The sequence below is a fragment of the Ovis aries genome, chromosome 2 (assembly GCF_016772045.2).
Source record: "Ovis aries strain OAR_USU_Benz2616 breed Rambouillet chromosome 2, ARS-UI_Ramb_v3.0, whole genome shotgun sequence".
Classification (NCBI taxonomy): domain Eukaryota; kingdom Metazoa; phylum Chordata; class Mammalia; order Artiodactyla; family Bovidae; genus Ovis; species Ovis aries.
In genome coordinates, this window is record NC_056055.1 from 231,801,979 (window position 1) to 231,820,050 (window position 18,072).

At 40.6% G+C, this 18,072-nt stretch overlaps 1 protein-coding gene across 50 annotated transcripts in view; it reads right to left on the bottom strand.

Moving 5' to 3' along the window:
- Nucleotides 1–1,830: 1,830 nt before the first annotated feature.
- TRIP12 (thyroid hormone receptor interactor 12) overlaps nt 1,831–18,072 on the bottom strand; it is a 154,159-nt gene continuing 137,917 nt past the window's right edge. For all 50 annotated transcript variants that reach the window (XM_060410455.1, XM_060410452.1, XM_060410447.1 and 47 more), the window contains 9 exons: nt 16,498–16,596; nt 11,302–11,416; nt 10,855–11,009; nt 9,929–10,093; nt 6,403–6,567; nt 5,290–5,403; nt 3,823–3,917; nt 3,273–3,376; nt 1,831–2,363 (listed from right to left, as the gene is read on the bottom strand). In XM_060410455.1, the coding sequence (XP_060266438.1) occupies nt 2,167–2,363; nt 3,273–3,376; nt 3,823–3,917; nt 5,290–5,403; nt 6,403–6,567; nt 9,929–10,093; nt 10,855–11,009; nt 11,302–11,416; nt 16,498–16,596 (1,209 nt within the window). In that variant the 3' untranslated portion in view covers nt 1,831–2,166. The remainder of the gene's footprint in view (nt 2,364–3,272; nt 3,377–3,822; nt 3,918–5,289; nt 5,404–6,402; nt 6,568–9,928; nt 10,094–10,854; nt 11,010–11,301; nt 11,417–16,497; nt 16,597–18,072) is intronic.

Consider the following 18,072-nt stretch of genomic DNA (forward strand, 5'->3'; position numbering starts at 1 on the left):
TTAACCAAGGACCAACCCCCCACCCCCAAATTAAGGAGTTAAGCTGGACTGAAAGCTTTTAAACAGGTTAACTACTGACTTTGAAACAATCAAGCTCCAGTGTGATTTAAAAAGAATCTAACGTACTCATTAGATGCTGACATCAATGAGGCCAAATTTGCCAGGGCCATGAAATGACTGAAATGGTAAATACAGATATCCAAATAGGAAACACTGTTTATACATATGTGGAAATCTTAACAGAATCCTTTAAAAAACGAGGAACAAAAATGTTATGTTCAGGCAAAAATCTTTTGTGCTTGAAGTTTGTAAAAACGTAGGTTTCAGAACAGTTTAAAAACAAATGAGTTCATTCATTTAAACTAGTTTTGCTTGATTAAACTGCACAGGTCCTGGTGTTGATGTTAGAACTGCAGAGAAACAGCTCCCTCAAGGTGATGCCAAGGTGAAGCCCTTTGGTCGCTAGAGCTTCTGCAAGGACCCAGGAGGTGCCTCAATCTCCACTCACTGTTCCATCCCACCTAACTCACCCAACCCGGGTCACTGCTCAGGTTCATTAAGAAGATGCTCATATAAGGCCATTTGAGTGTAAAACGACAAAGTAATCTAAATAAAACAAGCCACTGAATTTCTTTAAGGTGGTGGAATAGGGAACAAAGGAGTTTCTACATCAATGAAGTAAGACTTTAGAACAAACAAAATTGATTTCTCAAAGTCCAATTTAAAAAAAAAAAGATTAGTTCATCCCTCGTTTTCAGAAAGATGAACTGGAAATTCTCTCAAATTTTATGCAACTGGCTTAATTTTGAACCTTAGGAAGGAAGGAAGGAATCTCCTCCCACTTTTTATATTCTTCAAGTTGCTATTCTTAATTCTTTGAACAGCACAATCAGTCATGATGCAAATCATAGAGCTGTGATGATCTGCTTGCGTTGACATGCATCTATACAATTGAGAGTTATGCATACGGCACAGAAGGTGAAGCAAACTTTATTTTCAGGTAAAAACAGGAACCTGATGAATTATTGCAAATTTGAGAAATCAGCACATAAAACAACTGGATAGAGCACTGCTTACAGGTGTTCGATCTGTGTTGAGACAAAGGCTGGGATGTTTGTCGCAAGTGAGCACTGGGAGGAGGGGAAGAGGAGATTGGAACAACGCAAGATGGTGGGGAAAAAACTTAAAAATGAGAACAAAGGGGAAAAGAAAAAAAATTTGTTTTCTTACTCCAACAGGGAATGAAAACTGCTAATTTTGCTTAAAACCGTATATATCAATTCAAAATGCTCTGGCCATAGGATAATAAACACTGGCCAGCCCAAGTTGCAGAACTTTTAAACCGACACAAAAGAAACAAACAAGCTCTCCCTGCCTCCAGGACGGAGCGGGTGATCGCAGGAAATCACCATGTAATGAACAGTCCTAGTGTGTCCCTGGTGTAAGGCCAGTGATACCCCACAACTCTGTTACATCTAAACTCTTAGAAAAAGCTACCTAGTTATAAGGGTTGAATTATACTGACAACTTTAATTCCATGAATTTTAAATTGTATCTTAATTTGAGAACATGGAACAACAAAAGCCCATGGCTGACGAAGATGTACCAACTGTGGATTTTGTACACAAAAAACCTGTGTGAGCGGCACAGACAGTACATGAGTCGGGGTGGGGAACTCGAGAGGGGTGGGAGGGCACGGAGCAGAAAGCACAGAGCTTGCCTGCTCAACTGTTTCTGTCAAACACAAGTGAGCCTGAATTTCTGTACAAGAGTTGTCTTTGGAGGAAGCAAAACTGCAGACTTAGCTAGATGGATACACACAGCCCAGAATTAAACTGCACAGCGACATTTATTGTTTCAGCCTGGAAAAACATCCCTTTTTTAAATTTCACACAGCAAAGCAAGTTAAAAACTTCACTCGTCAAATAAATGATAATTTAAACAAGAACTTGCTAAAGAAACCTCATCACAACAACGTTTTAGGGCCTGATCACTTTAAGTCCATGGGGCCATTAATGAAGAACCAAGTGTCTCTTTTATATTCTGCAAGCCATTTTCCTACGAGAAGGCGTAACATGTTTCCTTGACTCAGGTGACACATTTAGAAAAGAAATCATGATTGCTGTCTTTTGCTGTAACAGGCAGACACCACCCTTCCTGCTGTGATCAGGAAAGATGGAACGACTGCTGCCCTTCTCTCGCGGCCATCAACAGCTTTTCCCGCATTATCTCGAGGCTTGAATAGTCCGGCAACTTAAGATAGTTCACACAGGTCATGACAGAGGGCAGGAAGTCATCTGGGTTCTCTGTTGATTCGAAGGTCTTCCGGACAATGGTCAAAGGTGGATTCAAGCTCCGGAAGCCTGATGAAGGGGGAAGGAAGAAGGACAAAGGAACGTGGTAAGTTTACAAGATGCCTGCCAGAGAGCACAGGGAAAACTCGTGTCTCAACCATGAGGAGAATCGGTCTGGAATCACAAGCATAGGTACCCTTATCTACTTCCATCAGAAAACGTCCCTCACTGCTCTGCTGCACAAAATAACCACACACAGAAGGCACTTTTTCTTCCTGGGTAATGAACTCTACCCATTCAAGATACACTGAGTGTAAGGACTCTGGTACCTGCTTCAATTACCATTCAAAGTCACTATAACATGGCAGCAAACAGTGCTTTATGCTTTCCTTATGTTTTTTAAAGAGTGTCAACTCAACCCATTATTAGGACTCATTTCTAAAAAAAAAAAAAAGACTTAGAACCACTTCTCATCTAAGGGTTTATAAAATGTACAAATGCCTGAGAATCTGAATAGAGGGAAGCAGCATTACATGTACATGAACAATCCTACTTCAGTGTAAGAGTCTCTATGAACTGCCTGGCTAGTGATCTCTCTTATCTCTCAGTTCACTAAACACTCAACATTGCAATATTATATAACTAGAAAGAAGAAAGTGTTAGTTGCTCAGTTATGTCTGACTCTTTGCAACCCCATGGACTGTAGCCCACAGGCTCCTCTGTCCATGGAATTCTCCAGGCAAGAATACTGGAGTGAGGTGCCATTCCCTTATCCAGGGGATCTTCCCAACCCAGGGACTGAACCCAGGTCTCCCACATTGCAGGCAGATTCTTTACCACTTGAGTCACCAGGGAACGAAGAGGCACTTGTACGTCAAAAAAAATCCTGCTGTTGGCACTGAAGTTTTGCATGCACACACACGCTCTCTCTCACCACCCCCCTCCACACAGCTACAAGAAATCAATAGTTGTACCCACCTCCAACAGGCAATCGTGGGCTACCTGTCACAAACTGGAGAAATAACCTCTGCTGTTCATTATCAAAACTACTGAGAATCTCAAACAAGAACTTCACAGCCCGACTACAACAGAAATAAATACATCAAAGTTATCTCATCATATTAAAATATACTTCTGACTTACAATGAGCTAGAGACTATTAAATGTAAATATGACTACATATGAATTCACTTTATAAACACACACAAATTTGTTCTGTTGTTACAGCTGGAATTCAAATGGAATGGTTACTCTGGTGGTGAATGAGACTTGTCTGGGACTGTACAGGTATTTCTACTCTACTGTACATAAAATGGGTAATGGGGTGACATTGGCCCCATCTTTGCCTATCCTACCCATTTTCACAGAAACACTTGGGGCAAAAAAGCCCAAAACCCCTTTCAGTCCTCAAGTCCCAGTCTTGAGAGAAATGAAGCCAAAATATTGGAAAGCCTCCTTTAATAGGTAAACAAACTTTAAAACCTAGACCTATGTGTGTATCTGAAACCTGGCAGAGCCCAGGCCTTACCTGTCATGAGTGTAACCGTGATCTGGCCTGCAGCATTCCATCAGTGTCTTTGCATCCCAAGTGTCTGCTTTACTACCACACAGAAGCTGATCCAGCTGTGTGTTTAAACAAGGGCAACAGATTACTAAGGACACAACTGAGCGAAGTGGCATGTGTTCTGCTTTGTGGTGTCCTGATATTAAGTCCACAAGCTTCTGCCTGGTGCTCTTTATACAACATGCTCTTCCACTATTAGTCACAGATTCACTCTCCTCTGTAGCTGACAGTAACGGGTGCCCTGACCATCTGCAGGGACTAGGCTCTAGAGAAGCCTTTAATCTGAACCAAAACCTACCTAATTCTTCTCATTTCTTTAGAGGCTTTAACTTCATAATCTACCTCTGACCAGAGAGATTTTATAAATCCTGACTTTTAGAAACGCAAGGGCACACAATAACGGAAGCTAACAGAAAGAATATTGAGTGGGAGATAGAAGTGGGAGAAGAAAGCTGAACCAACAGCAAACGGGGAGGTTTTCCCGCTTTGCAAAGGCACTTCTATGCCAGATGGTTGTCTAGGACTAAGACAGTCACTAGAGGACAGATGCTGGAAAGAAATGCTCATGCCCTTAGGATAAAAATCTAACATCAGTATCCAATTAATCCATCTCTCACCTGGTTGACTGCCCATATGCAGGATGACTTGTCTACTTTGAGAAAATCCATTCCGCACATGTGAAATTTGGTATCTACTACATGTCACTCAATGTCAGGTTCTTTATGTATCTTGTTCAGTGAGACAGAGTTTACCTCAATTTTATGAACGAGTCAGTCAGGTTATATATGAAAACCTGGATAAGGTCACATAGCTAAGCAGTAAGGTTGTTGTTTAGTTACTAAGTCATATTTGACTCTTTGCAACCCCATGGACTGTAGCCTGCCAGGCTCCTCTGTTCGTGGGATTTCCTAGGCAAGAATACTGGAGTGGGCTGCCATTTCCTTCTCCAGGGGATCTTCCTGACTCAGGGTTGAACCTGCATCTCCTGCACTGGCAAGCAAATTCTTTATTGCTGAGCCACCTGGGAAGTCCCAGGTAGTGGGGACCAGGATCCAATTCCAAAAGAAACCCTTGCTGTTTTCAATTCCAGGTGACACTTAGTGCCTAAAAGTGCCAGGTACACACATTTTCAATAAGTAGCAAATCAAAGTGGACTTAAAAATAATTGAGATTAAAATGCTAAGTTGTTCAAAGATTTGCAGATTCAGCCAGAAAATGTATTATAGAAAAAAAAACATCATATTGAATATTCTTCCTCACTCAGGAAATGATCTTATTTTTCCCAAACTACCCTCTTAAAGCCCAACGCTCCACAATTTTATTTGCTCATAACAACAGGGTATCTGACTAAAAAGTACAGAGATACCTCACTAAGATAATTACAGGTATGGAATTAGAGATGACCATTTCTTTTGCACACAAGCTACTCACTTCTTCTGGGTAGAAGTACTGGAGATGACTGAGTGGGAAGACTGATTCAAATCCATCTCTAAATGAATCAAACTGCCTGGAAACACCTTCATTTAGTGCCCAAAATATAACCAGCTGCAAAAAAAAAGAAAGAAAGAAAAAACAAGTCTCTTTAAAAATCTGTGACCAGAGTTCAAATCTCTTTCCTACTTAATATTTGGCAAAGTACAGTGAAATATCCTTCCTGATTACTTAAAAAAAAAAAATTCCACGGTCTTTAGAGTATGTTCCAGAAAACTGCATAAGTAACAGATAGGTCAGGTCAACTTCTGATTCTGGGTCTGGCCATTAAGAAAATGTAAAAAATGCCGCATGCATTTACATTTAGTGTGTTTTAAAAATTCATTTACATACTATCCCTGTGAGTTACAAATTACCTTATCAGATGAAAAACAGATGAAACTTCCCAGGAGGATGAAATGTTACTGAGAATTAAAGATAATGTTTCAAGAGTCACAATTACCATCTTTTGGAAAAGTCTGGTCTCAGAGCTGTAGGTGGCTTTCTGCCTAGAACCAAATGCTCTTTCCATTCAATGTCAGGAATAAACAAAAGAAACTTTTCCAAAAGTAGTGATGATAAAGACATATAGATTGCAATCTAAAATATAATTTGGATCAGTACAAAACTGCTTTTCCTTAATAAACAGGGTCAAGGATGGTGAGAGGGCAAAGAAACATAAACATCTCTACACAGGTATGGAGAGCATCAAAGGCAATGAGGTCAAGTTAAGTGGCTTGAGAGACAACACAAGGGATGTTCCTTTCCACTGATGTTTTTCTTAAACTAAGAAAATATGATGTTATTATATGGCATTCAAGCTTGAAGGCAGAGAGTTCACAGCTATACATGAGGCACTGTGAAATATCTGACAATGTCTCAAGTGCAAGCAGAAGTTAAGGCCTGAAAAAAGGGACTTCATGTAGTCACCCTAGGCTTGAAGGTCTCAACCCAGTCTGTGCAGCAGCTCCCAGACATGCACCTGTGCTCCGCAGATCGCCCGTCCCACCCTCTCCTTCACAGCAGTCCGCCCCACCGCACGTGGCCACCGCTGGCCTTCTCTCCAGTACGCACTCTTAGATACTCCTCCAAGTTGTGGATGGTGACCGGTATATCCTTTCCTCCTTTCTTTAGTTCAATGTTGGGGAACCCTGGCAGAGTGAAATCCAGTCCCAGATCCTCCACGGAGCAGCCGTTCATAGTCAGGGTTTCTAATGCATACTGGAGACTCTCTTTGGTCTAAAAAAAAGTGGGGGAGGGTGTTTGTCACAAATAATAATTCACTCATTTCTGTTTGTGTTTATAAAATAAAAGATAGGCTAATAAACTGCATGGGTTTCTTTAGCTCTTAGGCTGTTATTTGTTATAATCTACACAAAGTCACTGAGATCACATAGGAAATAATCATAAACACTTCAAAATACAACTATTTTTATATAAGAAAACAAGACTGAGTGTTCCTTCAAAATAAGATGTTTGCTACCCAGTTTGACCATACTCAGATTTCACAGGTCATAACAGATAGCACCACCAACTCAATGACATGAGTTTGAGTAAACTCTGGGAGTTGGCAATGGACAGGGAGGCCTGGCGTGCTACAGTCCATGGGGTTGCAAAGAGTTGGACATGACTGAGCAACTGAACTGAATAGTCTGCATAATGGTTGATTTAAGAGTGCAAGCTCTAAAGCCAGACAAACTTTTCACAAATTTTCAGCTAATCTTAATGAATCCGGCGGGGGGGGGGGGGGGGGGGGAAAGTCACTCAGTCGTATTCGATTTTCTGGGACCCCATGTACTATTTGTTGCTTGACAGGCTCCTCTGTCTATGTCCAGGCAAGAATACTGGAGTGCTAATTCCAATATATGTACATAGCAAATAAGTAATACAACACAGTTAGGAAATTGTAAATACAAATAATGTACTTTCTAGTCAAAGTAGTTAACTTGTTTTCTCTGCAAGCTCAAGTATAAAGAACATCCAGAGATCCTTCATTCAATTACTGCAGGCCCAGCATTAACAACTCTGTATTCATACAGCAACCCTACGATGAAAAATGGTTTTAACAAATTCCTAAGAAAAGTCAAGTCCCATTCTAAAGAGAGAGTCATGTTAATAGCAGTTTGCATTACTCATTTTTAAAAAATGCTTAAGATTTTGAAGGCCTTATATAAAATATTATTTCTGAATCAAAGACCAACACACACAACTGCAAATTCTCTTTGAAAATAAGATGTCAGGAGAAAGTAAAAGTAGTACAGGAGAAAAAAGGTTTCTGAAATAAAAGTTTCTGAATTAAAGATGCCCCTGGGTATGAAATTCCTAGCGGTTAGACAGTCAAGATGCAGAAAAGTAATCACTTAACAACAACAAAAAAGACTAGGAAGTTCTGGTTAACAGTCACTTCTTAAAAGAGGAAACTGAAAGCCACTTAGGATTCCAGATAATTCAAAACATAGAGCTGGGGCGGGGCAGAGTTATTTAACATTAAGGTACCTTGTTAAGAATTTTTGCTTCTCTGCAAAAACACATGCCTAAGTCTCTCTCAGTTTGGGTACATCATTTCATGACACACAAGGAAGGTTTTCCATTTTTCATTTGAAATGCTTGTCAGCAAAAGGACTTAATAAAAACTCTTCATTTTAACGTTCTCTCACTGGAAAGCTCTCAACAATGCTATTATTGATAGGAATCTAGAATATACAGTATGTCCTTGAGATGTTTAAAAGGGATTAGCCATTTTACATATTAAATATTAAATTAAGAGCTACACTTTAGCCCATTTTCCACATATTTTTCAAGAATTTAAATTACCAAGTGGACGCTCAGCTTAGACACCTTGTTCCATCTGTATGCTTTATAAATAACGAGGTAAGACATTTGAGAATACCACCAGTCTTCAAGTTCTGGTTGAAGTTTTCCAGAATGTGGTTCTTTTGCTATGCATCTTACACTTTTAAATTGGTTACATCAGGATAATAAACATTAGAAGAACAAATCTCAAAAGATCTGAGGAAGAGAATGCAGCAGACTACACAGGAGACAAGGATACATAAGAGAGCTTGTAAAAGCTCTAAGACCATGGCCTCCAGAGCAGAGAGGCTGGGTTTTAAGTCCAGCTCTTGGGTATTTCAGCTAAGTGACCTTGGGTAGGCAACTCAAACTATCTGCCTTGGGTTTACCATGTGTAAATGTGTAAAGTAGGGATAACAAAAACATGTGTATTTCACAGTGGATTAAATGAATTAATACATGTAAGGCTCTTGGAAGAGGGTCATGAATTGTACTTTACTGGTGGGGAGAGAGGTTTGAGGAGAGGTGGTTTGTGGTGGTACAAACCTTAAGAGTTTTACCTAAGAGATGATCTTGAATAAGATTATAGTAGCTTAAATTTTACAAAGTTGGTAAGCATAAACCTAACTGGTTCTAAAAATCCTAAAACAACAGATCTTATATAGAAAGGACGGATATGGCTTCTTTAAAAATGAATTTCTCTTAATAAATGTTTACCCAAAAAGTATCATTAATAATTATCAATAAATATGGGAGATAAAATTCTTCCAAATCTTCTTTCTTGATAAAAAGGTACTCTAAAAGCCCCATTGCAAATAAGCTCCTGTCTATCTTATTGAGAGACAAAACCTTTTACCTAGCTGCTGCTACTGCTCTCTAAGTCACTTCAGTCGTGTCCGACTCTGTGCAACCCCATAGATGGCAGCCCACCAGGCTCTGCCGTCCCTGGGATTCTCCAGGCAAGAACACTGGAGTGGGTTGCCATTTCCTTCTCCAAAGCATGAAAGTGAAAAGTGAAAGTGAAGTCGCTCAGTCGTGTCCGACCCTCAGCGACCCCATGGACTGCAGCCCATCAGCCTCCTCCGTCCATGGGATTTTCCAGGCAAGAGTACTGGAGTGGGGTGCCGTTGCTATAGAATCTTAATTCTTTATTCTTATTTTATGCAGTTTACAAAATATATGAGTTGCTTTATCACTGGTGCATGTTACTTGCCCCCTTATAAAGACGTCTGACTCTATGCCACTTCTCAAAAAATAAAATTTTGTCTTCTTCCAATGTCAGATACAGAACCCTATTACTCTCAGACTGAATCAAATTAATTTTGTTAATATATGAAGAATATACATTGATGATATAAAGATCAGGATTATTCATGAGATCTAACAGAGAAATCTCAACAGAAATAGTGACACCACCATGACCTTTAAAAATACCTTCCTGAGATTTCTCTAGAAACAAATGGGTTGTTCCTAAATTAAGCCATCTTTTCAGAAAATCAATCTGTTGTCCTGAGAATAGCTTTATTGATTCAAATGCTTACTGAAAGAATTCAATACGACAGAGTATCTGCCCAGATACATAATGTCCACCTAAAATGTAATAAACAAGCCCAATGGTTTTAGTTAGGGGTGTATTTTATTTGCTGGTCAAGTTGCTTATTCATCATCTGCTGTTATTACAGGCCATCTTGTCCACTGTAAAATCATATGTTTCAGCTATTACAATAACAATTAAACTCTTCCAATATAAAATAATAACCAGGTCGAACAGAAATCACTTAACACAAACCCCATCTTCTAAGCCTACCTGGGATTTATCTTGTTCAAGTCTTTTCTTCTGTCTGACGATGTCTTCGAGGTGATACACTGACCTGGCTACAACTGGGTCAATGTCAAACAAATCGTGTGACGTCAGCGAAGTTTCTTGCCGGAGCATCCATTTATAAAAAGGTAAGCCCAGGGGAAGGTCCACCTAAAAGAGAAGATGCAAATGCTGTAATAGTCAAATTAAGCTTCTAGCAGTGCCTCCATTCTTTAAGTGACACTCCAATAGGTCATTTTAAAAGGTGAAGTAATCCCCGGGGCGGGGGGGTGTGAAGACGACAAATTTTAAAACTGTTTCTTATTATATAAAACTGTCCCCATTTAAACTCAATCTGGGGCCTCTGACAGTGAAAAAAAAACACTGAATACAAAAGATTTCTATTTAAACACTGACCCTAAAAAGGAAGCTTTCAATGATGGACGTATATTCTCCATAAGGACCTCAACACCAAGAGATGTTCAGAGGCAGCTTACTCTATTTTGGACCAAGTGAACGTAATTCTACTTTAGTCTGTATTACTGCATATTCAGAAATAAGAATTTTAAAAGAAACAATTGGTTGTAATTAAAATGAAACTTCAAAAATAATTAACAGCTCCTTTTTTTCAACCAAGATCCCCCAGAGATCAAGCCACCCTTGACTCTCTGAACCTCTGCTACCACAGGAATGGGCCACAGACTGGCATCTGAGTTTCACTTCGATGCTGGTAAGGAAATGTGGAAACCTAGGCCTGACCCATGAGCTGCTGAACCAAAACTGGATTTTCAGAGAAATTCTCCAAGCAATTCATGTGCACATTAACACTTGTGAAAGCGCTCTCTTAAAATACAGCATTAAGTGCAGGGGATTAAGAGACTGGCATAGAACAGAAGTATAAAAGAACTGAAGAAAAACAACTCTAAACTTACCAATCTGAAATCCATGATCGCCTTGGCCATTAGCTTTCCTAAGAAGCGAAACTTCATCTTAACCTTTGCGATATGAGCTGGCTTAGCTGTCCTACCAAAGGGAAGCGCAAACAGGCCTTGGAGGTTTTGAATATACTTGGTCCCTTCTTGGCTTCCTATAAAACGAGTAAATCATCAAACTTTAGGTGTCATTTCACAAAACAAGGCAAACCCGGCAATTAAGAACATTTAAGAAATTCAGTATTCTCAGGATCAGTCAGTAGATCACAGAATGAAGTCCTCTGGAGCTGGAGGGGCCTGCCTCTCATGTGATAAATGAGAAAACAAAGGTGAAAAGAAATGCCAGAGGTCCTGGCCCTCCACTGCAAGCTAAACATATACAATGAGTTGTTATGGGCCCTTTACCTGATAATGACAAACTGACACACTCACAGATGAGATATTTACCTTTTGGATTGCTAAGAGTTACTTCCTCCCCTCTCCAGAGACCCAAGTCAGCTCTCTGCAGTTCCTGAGATACAAGTGCATAAAACTCCAGTGTAGGCCCAAGACCTGTGCCAACCTACAGAGGAACAAAAGCAGGACAAGGTAAGTTTTACAATCTGTGCTGTCCCCTTTTTTAACCTGTTGACCTTTTGGCAAAGTCGATACTAACAGCGATTGTTTATCAGGATGTATTCAAGCCTACCCCCCAAACTGTTGTCTTCCCTCAGTTCTGGTCACTTGGATGGAGAGCCCTTTATCACTTCCCACTCCCTGTGGTCCCAACATTTAAATTGTATGGTTTAAGTTTGTACACTGACAAGATTAGTCTTGTAGCCTCATGCCCTGGCCTCAGGGATAGATGGCAGTGTCTGGAAGGGATCCCCTTCCCTTCTCTCTTTGTGAACTGTTCCCCTGGTCCAAGAAGAGTTCACACGTCCACGCTGCAGCAGAAGCCTCTGCAGCTTCCCAGTTACTTTGCTCCTTTTTCAGAACTTACATTCTGGCTGCAAAAGGACTCACCACCTTACACTGCCGTGATCTCACTCTACGATAATGGCGTACTTCACCTGGGTTAACTTTAGTTCACCTTGTATCCTTTATAGTGCCTGGGCACATATTAGCCATTTAACAGAGGTTGCTGAATAAAACACACACACAAACACGAAGGTCTAAACCAGCATCAGCACCCACAGGGCTAACTCAGAGTGCGTTGGTGCTGCTTCAGATCTGGGGTGCCCTGGAGTCTCCCAAGAGCCGGGATACATACATGGGGGTGGCATGCCTTGGAGAGTCTGATTTGGGATGTCTGATTTACAGCTTGGGCACTGATATTTTTAAACAAGCTCCAAAGGGGGAGCACTGAGTAAAAACCCCTCCTCCATGAGAAACATGATCCTGGCAGTCATCATCAACTTTCGTGTCCTATGTGCTCACACCATAAATCAGATATGCAACTAATGACAAGTTAATACCATAGTTTTTAAGCTTATTCTAACCACAGTCCTGTTAGCAAGGTTCTATTTCACTTACCGATTACTAGTAAATAATGGGCATTATCTTACCATTACACGGTTACTTTTTTAAGGCACCCCCACTAGCTTAGATCTAGTCCACTGAGTAAGTTAAGTGCAACCTTCCAAACAGCCACCTGCTTGGACCTGGCAATGCTTCCTGCCCCAGCTCACGTTGGTCAGTACACAGTTTTAACTGCTATCAGCATTTACCTCCCGCTGCAACCAAAGCCTTGGAGCCATCCATGGCTCTTCCCCTTCTTGCACCCCATGTAACAACCCTCCATTAAACACTGGAAACCCCATCTTCAAAATCTGTGCTAAACTGGTAACCAAAGGATCTCTCATCTAGCCCAGTGCTGGAGCCTGCTAAGTGGTCTCTTGTGTCTCTACACCTCACATCCTACTTGAACAGCTCGAGAGTGATCCTTGTACAGCCCAAGTTCACGTCATTCCTCCATGCCCTCCAAAGGCTCCCCGTATCTCATTCAAACAGAAGCTCAGATTCTGAGCTCGGCCTGCATGTCCTGTGTGATCCCTTGACACCTTCTAGCTACCATCATCCTTCAGCAGGACAAGAATTCTGCCTCAGGGCTTTTTGCTTCACTTTTGCTAAGAGATAGTCTTTCCCCTAGATAGTACTGCTAGTGGTGGTTTAGTTTCTAATTTGTGTCTGACTCTTCTGACCCCCAGGGACTGTAGCCCACAAGGTTTTTCTGTCCATGGGATTTTCCAGACAAGAATATTGGAGTGGGTTGCCATTTCCTTATCCAGGGAATCCTGGCAAAGCAGGGATCAAATCCGCATCTCCTGCCCTGCAGGTAAATTCTTTATATCTCTAAGCCACCAGGGAAGTAATAGTACTGACTGTTGCTCAAGTGTCAACTTACACCATCCTACCCACACCCGCCATCATGCTCTTATTTTGCTTTAGCTTCCTTCAGCACACATCCTAACATATATATACGCGCATGAGTGAGTGAGTGAGTGAATTGGCCTTCCCAAACTAAAAGCTCTGCGACAGTAAGGACTTTGTCTCTTTTGTTCTCCCCACTCAATTGTCAGCTCTGGAGAAAGGTGGAAAAGGCAGCAAAGAAAAAAACTGCATTAACACCTGGCGTCCACCAGATGGTGCTTTAAAGCAATTATCTCTATCTCCTCTCAGGGTAATTACCCCAGGCTAAATAGAAAACATAGATCAAAGCAGCCTATTCTCTTCATCTCAATACTGTTATTTCTAACAGTAAAACAGACTCAACTTAAAATATTAAATGACATGGGAATCACTGCATTTGCCTTCATTCTAGCAAGTTGCTGTGAGAGAGGAAGGACCAGAGCACAGCTGCTCTGACAAGTCACCCTGCACTGGGTGACCAGCAACCCTGCAGACCAACCTGACCTTTTCAGGGATCTTCATCAGTCATTCCTTTAAAAAAAAAAAAAAAAAAAAAAAAGCAGATATTCTGGTTTTGTATAATCAGTTTTTAAAGGAATGTGGAGGTACAAAACTTGCCAATCTCAAAATGTTTCTTTGGCATGTGGATCACTTACAGCGGAAAACAATCAAGGCCCAAAAGACGAAGAAACTTTGACTCACTCTCTAACTGCCCAGAAGAATTAGACAAAGGGCCTGTCCCCAGAACAGAGCTATCACCAGTGGCATCTGCAAAGAATACAGGCCAGAGACGGCCAGGGACAGTTTAGTGGGGTGGGGCGGCGGGGGACACAGCCTTGAGAGCAGAGTCCACTCTTGGGTCCCACTGTCGCTGCCTGCCCCAGCAAATATTTGTTTACGAAACATCTGCTCCATGTGAATTGCCTTCCTCTCCTTTGAAGTCTGAAACCACTACCCCCACATCCTTTTGTCTTTGGGCTGAAGGTGGTATTTAAGATGAGAGCTTTGACCGTTTTGATGAGTTAAGAGTCTGTTTCAGTTTTTCCTGTAATCTGTCCCATGCCAATTTCGTAGACCAGCCAGAAGAACCTAGAAAGGCAGAGGAAAATGTCTTCCTCTCCAACAGGCAGGAAAAACATAAAGGTCTAAAAACAAACACTGAAAATCAAAAAAAGTTGGACAACTCTTACTTGAAACTTTGAAAGTCTTTTTCTTTCCAAAATTAAAGCTTATATACTAACATATATTAATACCATGTGACAGATAATGTGCTTTTTATATTTTAGCTCATTTTAACAACATAATGGGGTAGGTACATTTATTGTGCCCTTTGCTGGGTTATCACTGGGGAGTTTACATAACTTGCCCAACTTCATATTGTCAGTAAGTGGCAGCACCAGACGTGCCAGTCTAGGCTCCTAACCTTTCACTGTTGGGGCGGCTGGGTCACCTGTAGCTCCAAACCCTGGGCTTGGGTGGTTTGCTGAGCCCAGAGACTGGCTTAGTTCCTCCCTGGCTTACCAGTCATCTCTATTTGATAATGGAGCCCATTTTGTTCTGACATTTTAGATCAAGTTTCTTCTAGAGCTAGTGAGAAAGACTTTCTAACAGCCACCAGCTGACTTAAACGGTTGAATTTGGCTTATAACCTGAGGTCCTGGGCACATATGAAGCCAGCACCCCTCCCAACTCCTCTTCCCCAATGAAGCCAGCTCATGGACTCTTTGTTTCCAGAATCATCAGGAGAGACTCATTAATGAAAATCATAAAATTATGACTTCTCTATCAGTAATTCAATCCTGTCCCCTGGAATAATCAGTGTGATGCTATTCTGAACTTGTTTGGGACTCATGTAAGATGCAATCTGAAGAGAGGCATTAAGGATGAGAGAGAAAGGACACTCATGCCTGGTGAGAGGAAAATATGGAGTTAAAAAAGTAGACAAAGCATGTTTAAATAACCAAGCAGACCAAGCTGACTAGAGCAAAGAGCTTACAGTTTTATAAATAAGAAATCTGGGTTTGTAAACACATAAGTACTGTATCTCTTCAGCCTGGCAGATTACAGTCTGTGGGGTTGCAGAGAGTTGGACATGACTGAGTGACTGAGTCAGCTAGCAATCAGTATAATGGAACATTATATGTTATGTTCATGAGTTTTAGAAATCTAAAGGCTTAAGTTTTGTCCTAAGGAAAAAAAAATTAAGGGCAAGAGGAAGGAAAGCATCCCCAGGAGACTCAATACTTCTGGGTCAAAGTAGACAAAAAAATCATTATTTCTGTCAAAATCAGTGAGCCTCTGGTGCACTGGCCTGGCTATTTAAAAACATCTCAAAAGAAACAAAAGACAGAAGATTAGAAAGAAAAGTTGTCTTTTTTCATTGATGACATGACTGTCTCCAACGTGGATCAGTTAACTACAGCTCACGCCTACTGCCTGCTTTGTACAGTCTGTAAACTAAGAACGAGTTTACAATATTAAAAATTCTTGAATAATATCTCATAATGTGTAAAAATTACATGACTTCAAATTTCAGTGACTGCAAATAAAGTTTTACTGACACACGGCCACACTCGTTTCGTGTCTGTATTGTGCAGGGCCGTGTTCAGGCTACCAAGGCAGAGCTGAGGTGTTCTGATGAAGATCCAAGGGCCCACAAAGTCTGAAATATTTATTTTCTTGCTCTTCATAGAAAAGTTGCCCAAGCCCTGTATCTACAACCCTCCCAAATGATCAATTTAGAAATTTCTAGAACCAATAATTAAGTTTACCAAGGTCATGGGAAACAAAATCAAGGTGAATAAAGGCTGGGGACTGACTGTAAAATGGTCGAAAAGAACTTTTTGTGGTGATAGGATTTTATCCTTTATCTTGATGTGGCAGTGGTCATAGACTGCATACATCTGTCAATTTTCAGAACTGTGTAACACTGATAAAAGTGTGAATTTATTATATATGAGTTGTAGCTCAGTAAACAGTAGTTGGAAGATTTTTAAAGTTATATTTAAAACCTTTCACTTTATCAACCTAAACAAACACTTGTTTTTATGCCAGGAAAAAAAAAAAACCCTGTCTTTCATTATACAATGTAACCTCAAAAAATGGAGAACTTGGAACAAATCACTGAAGGGAAAACAGACTAAATCTCAGGTTCTGAGATAAAGTTCTCAATCGTCTTTTAGAATTTCACAGGACCAAGAAACTCCAGTGCCATCTTGTCACAAGCACAAGTCAACAGGCTCCTAAGCTCACCTCATTTTCATACTGGATTTCTAACATGGCCCGTGAGCTGCCAAGATCCTGCATCACAGACTCCGCTTGTTTCAGCAGCTCCTCTCTGTTCACAGTACGCTGCAAAAGCAAGTACAAATGTGAGGAGATTTTAATAAACACGTGGCATTTCTCTCGGGGTGGGGGAAGGAATCAATTCAATTATTAAAAATTATTTCTTAAAAAAACATACCTCAAAATGTTTAAGATACAGCTGCAGTGCTACAAACATAAACAACATCCTGCTATCGTGAAGAAAAGCTGAGTGTAATTACTATCTTGAGCTCATGGGATATTTAGAAAATTCAAGATGGTAAAGGAAGGATCTCTGTAACCTTCTCAAACATCAGTGGAATTCAGGGCTGTGGCTCCACAAAGTCTCGCTGGGTACATTTACAGATGATGGAGAAGTAACCGTGCAGGTGACAGGTGAGCTGCAGACCGACTGGCTCTGACCTGCAGAGATCCTACAAGCACTACTGCAAACATCTACTGAGGAGATTCATGGCGCCAAGAAAGGCACTGATAGATTCCCAAGTTCTATCATTGCTTTGTGTTTCAGAATGATAAATGATGCGAATAAAGACAGGATTAAGAAAAATGTTTTCTGTTTCACTTCTCATTCCTCCCACTCCCCCCTCTTTCATGCCGTTACTAATGGCTTTCATGAGACTTCTGGAGAGAGAAGTTTTTATTATGAAGACAGACTTGAATAAGACTCCTCAGCAAGAAGGACACAGATGAACACAGAAGTCCTGAGAAAAGGCAGTGCAGTGTGGGAAGTTCAGGAAAGGTCTTCCATGGAAACAGCCCAGGGCTGTGTGGTTTAGAGGCCAGGATTAGAAGCACAAAAAAATGAAGTCAGCAACACAAGGCTGGCTTAGAGACATGAACTACATCAGGGATGTGATGTATCTCTTCTAACTGAACTGATTCACCAAGGGAATGATGTGGATTTGATTAATTCTACCTATAGCATAAAGGCATCAGTTATAAAAGGGAGACAAGAGTTCATAATTTAGAAAGAAAAGTAAGTCTCAATTAAAGAACACAAGATTCTTCCTTCGCACAAGAGTTATGGAGACTAAAAGAGAAAAACAATCACAAAAATCATTATAGAAACTGAGGATGGGAGAGGACTTTTACTGGAGTAAAGAAGAATCTCAAGAGATTCTAAGAGATTGACAGGAAAATATGGAGAACACATTTGGATAAGAAGAAAACCAAAGACTAAGGTAGGTCCATGAATCAAGCTCCATGTTAGATCCATGAATCAAGGCAAACTGGAAATGGTCAAACAGGAGATGGCAAGAGTGAACATCAACATTTTAGGCATTGGCGAACTAAAATGGACTGGAACAGCTAAATTTAACTCAGAAGACCATTACATCTATGACTGTGGGCAAGAATCCCTTAGAAGAAATGGAGTAGCCATCATGGTCAACAAAAGAGTGAGAAATGCAGTACTTGGATGCAATCTCAAAAACAACAGAATGATCTCTGTTCATTTCTAAGGCAAACCATTCAATATCACAGTAATTCAAGTCTATGCCCCAA